The sequence below is a fragment of the Centrocercus urophasianus genome, unplaced genomic scaffold (genome assembly GCF_019232065.1).
Source record: "Centrocercus urophasianus isolate 14NV4802_14NV808 unplaced genomic scaffold, USGS_Curo_1.0 seq_18, whole genome shotgun sequence".
NCBI classification, from domain to species: Eukaryota; Metazoa; Chordata; class Aves; order Galliformes; family Phasianidae; genus Centrocercus; species Centrocercus urophasianus.
This window is the reverse complement of record NW_024884733.1, coordinates 2,913,271-2,928,915: the sequence shown is the minus strand read 5'-3', so window position 1 is coordinate 2,928,915 and position 15,645 is coordinate 2,913,271. Positions and strand designations below refer to the sequence as shown.

The window sequence follows — 15,645 nt, the reverse complement described above, 5'->3', positions numbered from 1 at the left end:
TAGGCTCATGGGGATGAGAGGGGTCCTGCTGGTGGTCACTGGGTGCCCCGTGTCACCAGGATTCCTCAGCATGACTGAAGTATTCATATTTGTGTGCTGGGTTTTGTGACTGGCCAGGTTGGGATTTTTTGAGCTCCTCGCTGCAAGAAAGACATTGAGGCCCTGAAACGGGTTCAAAGAAAGGCGACAAAGCTGGTGAGGGGTCTGGAGCACAGGGCTGATGAGGAGCAGCTGAAGGAGCCAGGAATGTTCAGTCTGGAGGAGGCTCAGGGTAGACCTTGCTGCTCTTTATAACTATCTGAAGGGAGTTGTAGTGAGCTGGGGGTCAGCTTCTTCTCTCATGTAACAATGGTAGAACTAGAGGGAGTGGCTTCGAGCTGCACCAGGGCGGATTTAGGCTGGATGTTAGGAAATACTGCTTTTCTGAAAGAGTGGTCATGCAGTGGAATGGGCTGCCTGGGGAGGTGGTGGAGTCACCGAGCCTGGAGGTGTTCAAGGAACGTTTGGATGTTGTGTGGAGGGATGTGGTTTAGTGAGAACTATTGGTGATGGGTGGATGGTTGGACTGGACGATCTTGAATGTCTTTTCCAACCTTGGTGATTCTGTGATTTTGGGATATCCACACAGTTGATCCCCATGTGTTTTTCTGCAGCTTGTGACTGCAATGGGAGATCCCAGGAGTGCTACTTCGACCCCGAGTTGTACCGCTCCACCGGCCATGGCGGGCACTGCTCGGGCTGCCGGGACAACACTGACGGCGCCCACTGCGAGAGGTGCAGAGACAGCTTCTACCGCCTCGGGAGCGAGGAGGGCTGCCTGCCCTGCAGCTGCAACCCCGTGGGTAAGTGTAAGGGTGCTGCAGCCGATGGCAAGCCTGGAAGTGAAAAGGCTTTTTTGTCATTTTTAATTTCGGCCTGCACAGGAGATGTTTACTGGGTGGTGTAATGGTTAAAATTATCCTCGGATCTAACTGGGCTTGGAGTGGCAGGGGCAGATAGTTCACCACTGCAGCATTTACTCCTTCGAATGTACTCTAAAATAGTTGTCTTTTTTTTTTTTTTTTTTTTTCCACCACTGTGTATGTGTTGCCTTGGGCACACCCAGCACTAAAGCACTCATTTAAATTCTTAATAAACAAGATTACGCGAGCGGATATTTCAGGAAGTTCTTTGGACCAAAGAATGGTAGTGAATATTAGCAGCATCAGTTTCTCCTACTGAGTATCTAAGCACTGTAAATACAAACCAGTGAAACCTTAAACACAAAAGGGGACGAGAAGAAACAAAGTCAAGTCAAAACATGCAGTTAGACTCCTTTTTAAAAAAAAAGAATGGAAAAAATCCTGGCAGGAGAACAAATCTTTTGTCGTCAAGGGAACCGCTTGACCTGTATGGCGTGGTCCCATAACTCCAGCAGCCCTGCAACAAATAGGGGCGAAGGAAACAAAAGGGTAACAGATAGTAAGATATGATGTGAGGTTCCAAAATAGAGTAGCTGGAATAAGTAATTGCTTGCGGCATGCCCTAAAAGCAGCCAGCGAGAGGGCTGGCAGGGTGCGTCTGCTAGCTAATTTGGTCAGAGTCATACAGTTCTGAAGCTTTGACCAAGAAAGGCCTCTTTTTTCCTCCCTCGGCTCTCCCTGGTTCTCATGCCCTACCTTATTTTAAGACATGTCTGTGCTGAGGGTTGGTGTCAGTGGAGGGAAGAGGCAGTGAGGTGACTTCCCAGGTATTTTAGGACAAATTTCAGAGGCCCTTATAACTTAGTCATCAGCTTGTGTCATCCAGTGTGTATCTGGATTACCTTACATGACTGTTTTTTACCTGAACACTGTTTTTACCTTAGTAGTCATTTGTGGGATTGCAAAGGAGTCTCACAGAAGTATGCTGTACTTGGTATATGGTGAAGGTTTTGTACATTCTTCTCTCCTGTCCAGCGTAATCGTCTCATGACTTTTCACTTTGCTATAATCGTCTAACGAGGACTGAAGTGGAAAGAAAAGTATTTATCTATTTTAGTATGCTTTTGTCCTAGTTGTTAACTCTTGTAGTGCTGACAGCTTTTGGCCTGCTGACTGCAGCAGTGCCTGAGGAAGAGGCATTGAGGATTAAAGAAACCCTTGCTGCTGTTTGTGCAAGTCCCCTTCTGGGGATTTTTGGGTAGTACCTTGGAGGAATCCTGTCAAACAAGAAAGTTTTTCTGTAGAATTGATTAGGGCTAATAGTGTAAGCACATGGAGCCTCTCTCTGGGGGGATGGTTCAGTCTTTAAATCCAGCTTCGGAATCACTGGGGGAAATTGGAGCGTGAAGGGTAGAAGAGATCAGGATAGCTCCTGGCAAAGGGGAGGTGGTCACTGGGGAGACACAGGGCTTGGGGAATAATTTCTTAGGGTGTGCTGCGGGGAGAAAAGGTGGGGCATTAGATCATAGACTCATAGAATGGTTTGGGTTGGAAGGGACCTTGAAGGTCATCTAGTTCCAACCTCTGCTATAGACAGAGACACCTCCTACCAGACCAGGCTGCTCAAAGCAACATGGATGGATGTAGATGTATCAAGGTAGTATTGAGAGCAAGAAATAAGGAAGAGAATGCAATTAAGTTTTGAAGAATTGTATAAAAATAACATTTGGAAAGAATACTTCGAGCTGAATACAGGTTTGTTTTTCTTTTTGCAAAACTTGATAATCTGTCTCCAGGCCTGCTATGGATAAACACCAAACTGTGAGCTGTTGCTCATCAGCTTGAAGCTGTTCTTCAGACTTCCTTGTGTTTCTTGCACGTTCCCCACAGCTGGGTGAATCTCACATGGGTGTGGTAAGGCCCCTGTCCTTGTTTCCCCAGGCTCCCTCAGCACGCAGTGTGATAGCTATGGCCAGTGCAGCTGCAAACCTGGTGTCATGGGAGAGAAATGTGACCGCTGCCAGCCGGGCTTCCACTCCCTCTCTGAGGCTGGGTGCAGGTAAGGGGAGTTGCTCTCTGAAGGGAAAAGAAGACGCCTTTTTAAAGTATGAGTGATTTTAATTAATTATCCTCTCACATGGCTCTCTCAGGCCCTGTTCTTGCAATCCTGCTGGCAGCACAGGTGAATGCAACATGGAAACAGGACGGTGTACTTGCAAGGACAACGTTGAGGGCTTCCACTGTGAGAGGTGAGTTTTTGTCCTGTGGCTTTGTTTCAGGAATGAGAAATATTTGAGCAATGGCCTGGAGTAAGTAACAGGGAAATGAATTCTTTTTCCTTTGCAACTTCAGATGCAAACCTGGGTTTTTCCATCTGGATCCCTCAAATCCAAGAGGCTGTACGCCCTGCTTCTGTTTTGGACACTCCTCAGTTTGCACCAATGCTGTTGGCTACAGCGTGTACAGCATCACCTCCAGCTTTCAGTTTGGTAAAATGAGCCTTTCTTTGTATCTCAGGTTGGGTTGATGAAAGTGGTATAAGTCCTGCTCCCTCCTCTCTCTGTGAGATTGCAAACTTTGGGTGCAATCCCAGATTCCCTTTTTTGGGAAGCACGGAGCTTTCAAAGTCAATGAGAACTTCCCCATCTTCAGGTTGTTTGTTTCGTTGGGGTGGAAAGAATTCATGGCTTTGCCCTCAGGCACCCAGTGCATGCAGTTTAAGTGGGTACTGATAATGTAAAACTTCATGTCTCAAAAAAGAGGTGCTAAAGAAGGAGGGGCATTTTCTCCATTTTAGAACTGAATCAAGAGTTTGAGGGAGAGGATTATAATTGCTTCAGGTTTTGGGTTGCTTGGCTCTGAATGAAACGTGGTTGTGTTTCTGATGGATCCGTGAGCTGAGCAGAAATCTTTTCTCATACAGTCTGTTTCCTGCATATGAATGTTTTCATTCTGTGTAGTCTAAAAAGAACATCTTTATAATTAAAATTCCAATGGAGAATGGTTCTTACAAAGGCTGAAACTTGCATAAAGTCATTGCTGACTGCTGGTTTCCCAGTCTTTTCCTGAGGTCTTTAGAAATCAAAATGTTAAGCAAGTTTGCGTTTTTTTTAGTGTTTGAAGTTCAGAGGGCTTAAATCAGCACTCTGGATATGCTGTGTGTGTTCTGCACAGTACCAGCATATAGAATAGAGATGGGTTACATATGAGCAGTTTGCAGGATGACTCCTTCGAATGATGTTGACTGTTGCATGTTTGGCTTTCAGGAGAGGACGAGTGGCATGCTGAGCAACGTGATGGCTCCCAAGTCCCACTGCAGTGGAGTTCAGAGACCCAGGACATTTCTGTCATCTCGGACAGTTACTTCCCCATTTATTTTGTTGCACCACGTAGGTCACTGCAGAAAAGCTCGCTTCTTGACTCCCTTGCCTCTCTGTTCTCTGTCTCCTGACCGTAAGGATTTCTTCCCATTCCAGGCAAGTTTTTGGGCAACCAAGTTTGGAGCTACGGTCAGAATCTGACTTTCTCCTTCCGCGTGGACAGACGGGACACACGTCTCTCTGCAGAGGACCTGGTGCTGGAAGGGGCCGGGCTGCGTGTGTCGGTGCCTCTCATTGCCCAGGGCAACTCGTACCCCAGTGAGAGCCCACTGACCTACACCTTCAGGTGAGGGGGCCCAGCCCAGTGGGAGCCCAGAGAGCAGGTGGGACCCAGTCTGCCACACACCCTGCCCTCTGAGCTCCTGGGAAAACAAACAGCAGTAATTTTAGCTCACAAGAGCGGTCTTATCAGGTCAATTTGAAGCTGGCTGTTCAGCGGTGTTGCTTAAGTGTATGAAGAGTATGTGGCAATTGCATGCCTTGCTTGGAAATAGTGCTTTAAAAGGACACAGCTGTTAGCATCTGAAAGCTTTGCAAATGGAGCATGGCTTTTCTCCCTAGGCTCCATGAGGCTGCCGATTACCCGTGGAGGCCTGCTCTCTCTGCATTCGACTTCCAGAAGCTTCTTCACAATTTGACTGCCATCAAGATCCGTGGAACATACAGCGAGAGAAGTAAGTCGCTGAGCAGAGTGCCATGAGAAAGAGGGACAGACCCCTTTGTTTGGTGCTGTGATTGCTTACTTGCAGGGATTGGTCATGAATAAATGCGGCAGGTTATTTGGCAGAGCCATGCTGAATTGCTTTCTGCCTGGCCTTCCTGTGTAGCAGCTTCTCCTGGGGCTCCTGGAGAGGAGATGGAGAAGAAACATGATGTGCTGCCTTTGAGAATCTCAGAGTTGAGTGCTTGTCATTGCTGATGTCCCTCTGTGGAGCAGATGTGGTTCTTCACTCCTATTGTGCATCCAGCGCTTTCCAAATTGATAGGAACGTGCAGTGCAGAATCCTGACAGATACGATAGCATAGATGTGGGGAGACAAAAATCAGTTTCTCTGTGATCAGTTACCTTCATCCTGTTGAAAAATTCCCCATGGTGTGAGGATTTACAAAAATCAAGTGCTAGTTATGGACCTTTGGATGTTGTCATGAGAAGAAGGATTTTCGGAGTTAAAATCAAGCAGACAAAAATGCACATTTGCAGCTTCCTCAGGTGTGAGTAGGGGTTGTTCATGAAGAGGAGCCCAGAGTGATGCATGACAGGGAGCGGGCTGTCACCTGGGCAGCTGCTCGTAGTGCAGCAGTGACCATGTCTTCCTCTCCCTGCTCCGAGGTGCCGGTCACCTGGATGACGTTACCATCACCAGCGCTGTCCCAGGGGCCGGCGTGCCCGCGGCATGGGTGGAGAGCTGCTCCTGCCCTGCAGGCTATGAGGGGCAGTTCTGTGAGCGCTGCTCCCCCGGGTACCGCCGAGAGACCCCTGGCCTGGGACCCTACAGCCCCTGCGTGCCCTGCAGCTGCAATGGGCACAGCGAGACCTGTGATCCTGAGACGGGTAAGCAGCAAGAGGGCGAGTGAAGGGCTGTTTTTTTTGTGTTGGCTGAAGAAGGAAAAAAACCCACTTGCCTCCTTGTTTCAGGCGTTTGTGACTGCAGGGATAACACTGCGGGCTCTCACTGTGAGAAGTGCAGCGATGGGTACTACGGAGATGCGACAGCAGGCACAGCCTTGGACTGCCAGCCCTGCCCGTGCCCTGCTGGCTCCAGCTGTGCCATCGTGCCCCGCACAAAGGAGGTTGTGTGCACCAGCTGCCAGACGGGCACCACAGGTGAGCCCCTGCCAGAAGGGCACTTTTCCCACCCTGTGTTCCTGATCTCCTAGCAGTTCTGCTGCTCTGACCCACAGCAAACTGCTGTATCTCTTCATTCAAATGCGACCTGTTTTTCCCTTCCTCCACCAGCCCTGCTTCCCCAGGCGAGGCTCAGGGCTGAAGGACTTGTTCTTTGTGCACTTCTCTCAAGAATGGAAGGGAAAAGAATGTTTTCATCTGTGCAAATCTTAACATTTCTGTGATATGTATGTGAGCCATGCTGGCTTCTAGTACAGATCTGGCACACGGGCCCAAGGCCATGGATCCCCATCCCTGAGCTGACTGGGGGGCAGCCAGCCCATGGCAGGAAACGTTGCTGAATCTTTGGGTTCCCTTCCAATCTAAGCCATTCTATCCTCAGATAACTGCATTGGGCTGAAACTTTGATAGATTTAAAGGAGTCAGGAAGATGGGTTAGACTGAAACAAAATTAGAAGGTGTGCCTCCTGTTTGCCAGCCAGAGGCAGTGTGGGATGCTCACAGAGGCCAGTGTCCTCCCTAGAAAGAGCTGGAAGTTTGCAGTGACATGTGAACACCAATCAAAACATGCAAGACCAGACTTATACTCAACAGTTTTGAAAAGAAATGTGTGAACAGGTGCTGAGCTTTTTCCTTAATGACAAACCGGAAAGCCTGAGTGTGTACTTGAGTTGTGAAGTGGAGCCTTTTGTTCTGTCTGCCAATAGCAAATAAGACTTAAGATGGTTGGCAGCTTCCACTGTTCTCTGTTGGTTTTTTGCTTGGCATGAAAGACTCCAAAGTCCAGAGTACCTGTAAATGCTTTAAATGCTTGGGAAAGCCCCTGCTCAAGCCCAGAGGCACACCATCTGGAGCAGCTCCTGGGGGTTCCCATGGATGCTATCGCTTTGTGAACCAATTCAGAGTGCTGAGGTCGGAGTTCCTTGCAGCTCAGGTTTCCATGCAAGCTCATCATTTATTGTAGCTAACATGACCACCCAAGAGTTGCTCCTGCTTCTCGTGCTTCTGAATGTGTTCGTAATGAGGGAAAGGTGAGGGAAAAGATGGTTTGTGTGTGTAGAACTGCCTGAGAAAGAGCTTGGGACTGGCAGGGAAGGCTGAGCTGGCAGCTAGTTTGGGAAGCTGCTAGGCTGCATGCTTTGGGGGCTGCCTGCTGAGGTTCAACAAATCTCGCTGTTGTGTGGCTTCCTGGAGCAGGGGTGCCCCCATTGAGCTCCACCCACTCGGACTCTTAAATTAACAACAAATTGCAGCAAATACGGATGGCTTTAGGGGTAGCATGTGCTTCTGTCCCGCCACAGGCAAGAGGTGTGAGCTGTGTGATGATGCCTACTTTGGAGACCCGCTGGGTGAAAATGGGGCTGTGAGGCCGTGCCGCCTGTGCCAGTGCAATGACAACATCGATCCCAACGCTGTGGGCAACTGCAACCGACAGACAGGAGAGTGCCTCAAGTGCATCTACAACACGGCTGGCTTCTATTGCGACCGCTGCAAGGATGGCTTCTTTGGGAACCCTCTGGCCCCCAACCCTGCTGACAAATGCCGGGGTACGAGCATTTCCTCTCATGTTCTAAGCTGGTTTGGTCCCTGAGAACTGCCTTGGGGTGACGTTTCCCATTCCTGACCTTTTTGCAGCTTGTCACTGTAATCCCTATGGCACCGTGAATCAGCAGACGAGCTGCAATCAAGTGACAGGGCAATGTGAGTGCCTTTCCCATGTCACCGAGAGGGACTGCAGTGCCTGCGAGCCTGGCTTCTTCAACCTGCAGAGCGGCCGAGGCTGTGAGAGGTAATCTTCAGCCCATGCTGGGGCAGCAGGCCCTCTATTGGGTCTGCTATCAGCAATGGTGGGAATGTGGTGCTTGTCACCAGTGCCTCTTGTTCCTTGTTAACACTGCTGAGGATGGGGAGGAGCAGGAGTTAAGGAGTAGCTCCAAGAGCTGTACAAAAATCTTGATTTATAAATAGCTTTATAAATAGCCCTAAATCAGAGTTTTAAATAGAAAAGTGTCACATGGCTGTGTGACTGTTGGTAGCAGGGGCTCGTGGGTTCCTTTTTTAGTGCAGCCACCAAGTGACCTTGCGTGGTTCAGGGGCTGGGTGCCTCGTCCCAGCAAGAAAAGTTCACTGCCTTGCTGTGGAGGCTTCCAGCAGTGCTCAGAGGGCTCCTTCAGAGGCACATCAGCCATGCCTCCTGCCCCTTGTTGATGTGTGGCTCTCTCCCCCAGGTGTGACTGCCATGCTCTGGGCTCCACCAACGGCCAGTGTGACATATGGACGGGGCAGTGTGAATGCCAGCCCGGCGTCACCGGCCAGCACTGCGACCGCTGCGAGGCCAACCACTTTGGGTTCGGCCCTGAGGGCTGCAAACGTGAGTGTGGGTGCTCTGTGGCCTCAGTGTACAGATCCAGACTTAAGGAGCAGCGTGATTGAAAAAGAGGGTGATCCAGACTTTCCTCCTGATATTCTTAGAATCACTAAGGTTGGAAAACACCTCTCAGACCCCTAAATCCAGCTCTAGCCCATCCCCACCACTGACCACATCCCTCAGTGCCACATCTGCGTGGTTCTTGATTGCTTCCAGGGATGGTGACCCTACTGCCTCCCTGGGCAGCCTGTGCCAATGCCTCACCACTCCCTGTGAGAGTGAGTTTTTCCTAATATCCAACCTGAACCTCACCCTGGCACAACTTAAGGCTTTGCCCTGCAGAGCAGCACTCTGATGAGAACAGGGCTCTGCCATGGGTCGGTAGGTGCTCTGCTTCTTTGGCAGAGAACGGGCTGCAGTTTTTTAGTGTTTGTGTGTCTCCTTTGCTCTGACCAAGGCTTAACTTCTCCGCAGCATGTGACTGTGACCCAGAGGGCTCACGTGCCCTGCAGTGCCGTGAGGATGGTCGCTGTGAGTGCAAGGAGGGCTTTGTGGGGAACCGCTGCGACCAGTGCGAGGAGAACTACTTCTACAACAGGTCATGGCCGGGCTGCCAGGAGTGCCCTGCGTGTTACAGATTAGTGAAAGATAAGGTAAGGCCACCAATGTGACTGACTGTGTGGTTTCTGAGGTTGGTGCTTTGTGCCATACCTGCTTGCCCGGTGGCTCTGGTGCAGTATCAGAGTGACGGGAAGCAGAAAGGTGTGCTGTTGCTCTCCCCGTGATGTAACTGTGCTCTGCCCTTTTCACACAGGTAGCAGAGCAACGAGAGAGGTTACGGGAGCTGGAAAACCTTATAGCAAACCTGGGCACGGGAGAAGAAACTGTCACTGATCAAGCCTTCGAGGAGAGGTTGAAGCAGGCAGAAAGAGATGTTATGGAGCTGCTCCGAGAAGCACAGAACAGCAAAGGTGAGCTGAGCAGATCAGATGTGGGCTAGCATGAAATGAGCTTGGTGTTTGTGTTCTCTTAGGATGTAGAGCTTTTTATTTCAAGACTTCAGTGTGCACCAGGAAGAAGAGCTATTGTGGATGGTGTTGAAACTACTATGCATTATTATAGGAACAGCAGAGGCTGATTTTTGCCTCTGATGTTCTTTTTTTTTAAAAGCAAAAGGGTGCTCAATAGGTTTGTATTTCTGCAGTTTCACCATTAGCAAATGCAGCCTGAGTTGCTCACAGATTTGTTTGTTGGATGCCTTGGGCCAAAGCGTCTCTTGTTGGGATATCATCAGTGATAAGAATAAATGCCTCAAAATCCTGCTGGCAAACTTTATTAGCTCACCATGAAGTGCATAATGTCCTAAAAAGTGCTGTTGTGGTGGCCTGTAGCTGCTTTTCCTGTTACACTCTGCTTCCTAAGAGTTCTTGTTCTGCCACCTCTACTATAGGATGTCTACGAGGAGGGCATTAAGAAGTGTGACAGTGGATTTTGCTTAGGGTTTTTTTTAACACATTGAGTTAATGCATGCTCTAGAAAAGAGCAACTTGAAGGAGACTCGACTTTGCACTAGCAGTGTTTCCCCCAGGAGTTTGCTCACTGATTTGAGACCACTTGGGAAAAATCTTTTGGCAAAGCTTGGAAGAGCTGGTACCAATCTGACACTGCATGTGTTTGGAGGGATTCCTGCTGATGGGAATGATTTCTGAAACTCTGCATCTCTACATAGCGTTGTTTCCTTCTTAGCATCCGTGCCTAGATGACAGTAGTCCTGTGTGCAAGGTGTGAGTGTGGGTATTACATTAAGGTTAGGGCATAGATTGGCTTTGGGGTGTTACTTCTCCATGTCTCCACATCTTTCCTCTGGAAAAGGCAAGCTCAAGGCAAGCAAAAATGACACTTGCAAAAAGCACATGTGGCATTTCTTTGTGCTCTTCTACTTGAGATGTGACTTTTTTTAATGCTTTAAATGCTCACATTTAATACATAGGTTGTGCTGCAAGACAAAGATGTGTATTTGTGGAAAACCTTAGTTTTGAAGGCATGTGAAGTTCTGCTTGGACTTTGTCCCCAAATAGTGCTCTTGCCTATCAAAATAGTTCACGAGGCATGTGCCTGTTCTACAGCTCCATTATTGAGAAATTGCTATGGGGCATTACCTGGCAGACAAGATTTTAGGGAGCTCATAGTTTGTGTGTTGAAGAACCAAGGCTGGATCATCTGTTCTGCAAGCTTTCATCATCCCTCTGGGGTGGGCAGCAGTCAGGGTGGGTTTGCTGCTCTGCACATCTTCAGCTGCTCTGTTTGGGACAGTCTGGCTCAAGGGAAAGCCACCATTGCCCAAAGAGGATAACATACAGCTCTGCCATTCCTCCAGCTCTGCTCATATTGTAGTAATGAAGATAAATGGAATCAGGAAAGCAGATGTTACGTACCTTTAGAAGAGCAGCTCAGTTGCCTTTCTTTAATCAATGATAGAGGTGAAACAAGATTCTGAACACAAGATCTCCCATTAGAGCCAGTTCAAGCACCCAGCAGGTCTGTCTGATTAGTAGTTAATAATGATGACTTTGATCTCAAGCCAGCTGAATTATGAAACACCTTTGCTAAGTCCCCTTTCAGCGGAGGATTAACCTGCCAATGTATCGACTGCGATGCTAAGCTGCTGCTCCAACTTTTTTTCCTGCTTTAATTAATTTTGCTTCCCTTCTTTTGCATGGTGTCTTTCAGACGTAGATCAGGGTCTCATGGATCGTCTCAGAGACATCAACAGCACACTGACAAGTCAGCTCAGCAGGCTGAGGAACATCCAGAACACGGTGCAGGAGACAGAGAACCTGGCAGAGCAAGCCCGGGGCCGGGTGGAGGACACAGAGGACCTGATTGCAATGGCTTCTGATATGTTGGAGAAGGCAAAGATGGCAGCTGGCAACGTGGTGAGTGTGCTGTGCAGATCTATGGGGCAGGGGGAGGGCAGAGCCATTCCTTGCTGTACTGTCTGGCTGTGTTTCTCTGCTTTTTGTCACTGCCATAGCAGATTTGCTGTGGAAATGTCTTCTTGTTGCTGAATAATGCTAGAAAATAAATTAAGGAATTTGCAAATTCTCTTTCACAAATGGCATCCTTGCCCCTGTTGAGGGAAAAACCCTGAACATACACCAAAATGTTTGCTTTTAAGGGAAAACTGCTGGTGGAAACAGCAGTGGCTTAAGAAAAAATAGAGGTCAGAAGTAGGTTAGACCCATCTCAAAGCATTTAGATCATGACAATAAATATTTAAAGCACTGATGAATAAAAGATGAAAGTAGAGCTTCAAGGTATTTTTTCCCTCTTTTTTTTTTTTCTTTTTGCAGTCCATTACAGCCCCAGAGTCGAGTGGTGACCCCAACAACATGACTCTGTTGGCAGAAGAGGCTCGCCGGCTGGCTGAGAGGTAGGCTGTGCTGCAGCTCCTACCAGCCCACATCTGGGCCCCGCAGAAGGAGCCAAACAGAGCTGGTTTGCTTGATGTGAAACATGCATCCTTGGGCTGCTTAAGAGATTGCTTGGTACCCTTTTTGCGCGCCTGTGTGTCAGGGCAAATCCTGGATACGTGCTGTATGCTCCAGCAGAATCTTCCACTGCACCACTTCACTGGGTGAAGGAGGAAGATCTTGGAGCTGAGGACAGAAAGTGCTGCTTGGCAGTTCTGACGGTGTCGTTTTCCTTCTGTGATCTTGTCCAGGCACAAACAAGAAGCTGATGAGATTGTTCGCATTGCCAAGGCAGCCAACGATACTTCCACAGAAGCGTATCAGCTGCTGCTGAAGACCCTGGCTGGGGAAAACCAAACAGCACGTGATATTGATGAGCTCAACCAGAAGTGAGTCAGGAACAGAAAACTGAGTTCATTTCCTGGCAGTACTTAAAATTAGATGGCTTTTTAGCATTTTGTGCTTTTGGGTATCTCTGTGTTCTAGCCTCTGTGCTCTCAGTAAGTTCAATTCAACAAAAAGAAATGATAGAGTAACGGGATCCTTGGTTTTATTTATTTTTTGTTAGGTATAACCAAGCAAGAAACATTTCTCGAGATCTAGAAAGACAGGCCAGCAGTGTGCTTGAGGAGGCAGAGGAAGCTGGAAATAAGGCCCTCCAGATCTATGCTAATCTCACTAATCTGCCCACTGTGGACACCACAGGGCTGGAGGTATGTGATGTGCATGGCTTTGTAAAGAGGACAGACATTAAAGCGGTGTGCTAGGTGGCTGACAAACACTGTGTGCTCTTTTCTAATGGTACTCTGCCTCAGATCCATCTAGACATCATCCAGATGTCTGTGTTTTAGTTTTTATGAAGGAGACTTGCAAGCAGGAAACTACAAATAGATCCCCTATTTCTGCCAGGTTCTGAAGGACCAAAACACAGTGAAATCTCGCTTGTCATACATCGTGTCTTGAATTGAAAAGTGGGAAAAAAGTTGACTCCTGTCAAGTTTGCAGAGCTATTCCCTTTCCACTCGCCATGGAAACGTAGTTTCTCTTAGCACAAAACTGTTCGCAGCCCATCCTTCCTTGCACAGACCTTTGGAGTATATAGAGCTTTGAAAAAGTTGCAGCTCTAATTGTGAAAGATGGGAGCTTGTCATGGCTTCTGCCTGTTTTATCATTAAAAACCATGCTGTGTTTTGTCACCTGTTCAGAAATTCTTTAATGTTCAGAGAACCTGCATGTGTTTCTGATGTCTGCATGCAGAGTGAAGCAAATAAGATCAAGAAGGAAGCAGAGGAATTAGATCAGTTAATAGCAAGGAAGTTGAAGGACTATGAAGACCTGAGGGAAGATATGAAAGGAAAGGAGCTGGAAGTCAAGAACCTCTTGGAGAAAGGGAAGACGGAGCAGCAGGTCAGTTCTGTTTGGTGCAGGCAAAACAACCCAAAGGGAAACAAGTAACTGGTAAGATGCAAGAGATTTAGCCTTAGTCATATCCTAGTGGTGTTTGTTACTTATGCAGATCCTGGAATGAGGATCCCTGATACCATGAGGAATGATCCTGGAAAGGAAAACCAAAAAGCTGCTAAAAGCAATGGCATTGAGGCTATACTGGGGAGTTGGTGTCTTTGCTGGGCATGCTGTCTTGTTTGTATTCAAGACAGTGTTCCAAAATACCTGAATTTATGTGGTTTCATAGCATGTATTGCCACTCACATGGGGACAAATTCTGCCCTGTATTTGCATTGGTATTTCTTGTGGGGTGATGCTTTTTGATAGGCCAGCATGGTCATCCATCAAAGAATAAGAGTATGCTGATAGGTGTCATGTCTCTGTAGACTGCAGACCAGCTCCTGGCTCGAGCAGATGCAGCAAAAGCCCTGGCTGAGGAAGCTGCTCGGAAGGGCAATGGCACATTGCAGGAGGCCAACACCATTCTCAGCAACCTGAAAGGTAAAGAGAACTCGTGTGGGGAATCCTGCAGCTCCCATCAGCTCACTCTGCAGGAGGGCATCTTGGTTAAATGGCTCGTGCTGCTGTCATTACTTGTGTTGGAGGATTCTTTTGGCTTTTTTAAAGGAAGAGCTGTGTTTTAGCTTCAGCTGGGTTGGAATTCTTTTCTTCAGTTTCTGGTACGATGCTCTGTTTCGGTTTTAGGAGAAAAACAAAGCTGATTGCACACTGATGATTATAGTTGCTGTTAAGCAGTGCTGTACAGAGCCAAGGCCATTTGCAGCAAAGGGCCCAGGGAGCTGGTAGGGAGCAGAGCGAGGACAGCTGACTTACGCTGACCAAAGGGATTCTATGCCGTATAACATCATGTGGACGGAGTTTTGAAGGGGTTGGGAGGGCTCTCTTCTCTCTCTCTTCTGCTTCTTGGTCTAGCTGGGCTGTTCTTCCCCCAAATTTCAAGGAGGCAGAGGCAGGGCAGTACAGTCAGAGAGGTGCCACAAGGCTCTTCCAGAGCAGGTGGTGAGAACCTCTTTTGCCCTGTCTCAGATTTCGATAAGCGGGTGAACGACAACAAGACAGCAGCTGAGGAGGCTCTGAAAAAGATTCCTGCCATTACCCAGACCATTGCTGAAGCCAACAACAAGACCCGCCAGGCAGAGCTGGCTCTTGGCAATGCTGCTGCTGATGCCCGTGAAGCCAAAACTAGAGCAGATGATGCTGAGAAAATTGCCAGCACTGTTCAGAAGGTGAGTGCCCTGCAGTTCTGGAACCAGCCCTCCAGAGCCACTTGTCCCATCTCAGCAGCACGTAAGCTCTGTTCTGCTAAGTTCTGCACCTTCTCCAGCTGTTCTCATCCTTCTCCCCATGCTGGCTATAGAGTGCTGCTGCCACCAGAGCAGAAGCAGACAAGACCTTCTCTGACGTGACGGGGCTGGCCAAGGAGGTGGATGACATGATGAAGCAACTCCAGGAGGCAGAAAAAGAGCTGAAACGTAAACAAGATGATGCTGATCAGGATATGATGATGGCAGGCATGGTGAGTAATGCTGACACTGGTGGCAAAGAGGTGACTTCTCCCTGCCTCTGGAAACTTTCCTCCCTCTGCTCTGCTGTAGTGACCACACTGGGTCCACTTAGTGTTCTCCATCTTCCAAGTTTTAATTGCAAAAGTGAACATAGGTTAACACACAGTTTACATAGGTTCCCTGCTGGACTTGGAGAGCTGGTTTTCTTAACACAGTCCTTTTAACAAACCTGACTCTGGGGTGACTTTTCCTGTGAAACAGTTTTTGGGGATCAGCACCATCTCCTGCAGGAAATGGAATGTTTGCAGGCCATCTTTTCCAGTGCTGTGACAGGTATCTCTGCACAGAGATCATTATGGAGAGGGAAGGCAGGAGTGCACGCAACTGCTTAGGCAGATACATGAAAGGACACAGAGTGGTTTCACTAAACCCTACATAGCTTACAGTGTTCTCATGGCTTTTATCCCACAGGCCTCACAGGCAGCCCAGGAGGCAGAAGACAACGCAAGAAAAGCGAAAAACTCTGTGAACAGCTTGCTTGCTGTCATTAATGACCTTTTAGACCAACTAGGTAAGGCTGTCCTTTTTTCTTGTCTCCAAACAGGGAAGTGCTGGCAGCCAGCATGTTGTGGTGCTGTGCTGGGAATCAAACAGGTCCATTTTGTTTTCTTAGAAATTAAATTAACGTGGTTTTGGCAATTGTT

General features: G+C 48.2%; 1 protein-coding gene across 1 annotated transcript in view; it reads left to right on the top strand.

Moving 5' to 3' along the window:
• Nucleotides 1–15,645, top strand: part of LAMC1 (laminin subunit gamma 1) — a gene marked incomplete at its 5' end in the record, with an annotated part of 50,164 nt that overhangs the window by 31,663 nt on the left and 2,856 nt on the right. Inside the window, 23 exons of the mRNA XM_042819417.1 lie at nt 654–842; nt 2,844–2,961; nt 3,053–3,151; nt 3,255–3,391; nt 4,169–4,291; nt 4,379–4,568; nt 4,844–4,956; nt 5,613–5,834; nt 5,919–6,107; nt 7,430–7,675; nt 7,764–7,917; nt 8,357–8,499; nt 8,971–9,149; nt 9,311–9,467; nt 11,227–11,432; nt 11,850–11,929; nt 12,221–12,358; nt 12,538–12,682; nt 13,227–13,376; nt 13,802–13,916; nt 14,463–14,662; nt 14,794–14,952; nt 15,413–15,512. Of these exons, the coding sequence (XP_042675351.1) occupies nt 654–842; nt 2,844–2,961; nt 3,053–3,151; nt 3,255–3,391; nt 4,169–4,291; nt 4,379–4,568; nt 4,844–4,956; nt 5,613–5,834; nt 5,919–6,107; nt 7,430–7,675; nt 7,764–7,917; nt 8,357–8,499; nt 8,971–9,149; nt 9,311–9,467; nt 11,227–11,432; nt 11,850–11,929; nt 12,221–12,358; nt 12,538–12,682; nt 13,227–13,376; nt 13,802–13,916; nt 14,463–14,662; nt 14,794–14,952; nt 15,413–15,512 (3,552 nt within the window). The remainder of the gene's footprint in view (nt 1–653; nt 843–2,843; nt 2,962–3,052; nt 3,152–3,254; nt 3,392–4,168; nt 4,292–4,378; nt 4,569–4,843; nt 4,957–5,612; nt 5,835–5,918; nt 6,108–7,429; nt 7,676–7,763; nt 7,918–8,356; nt 8,500–8,970; nt 9,150–9,310; nt 9,468–11,226; nt 11,433–11,849; nt 11,930–12,220; nt 12,359–12,537; nt 12,683–13,226; nt 13,377–13,801; nt 13,917–14,462; nt 14,663–14,793; nt 14,953–15,412; nt 15,513–15,645) is intronic.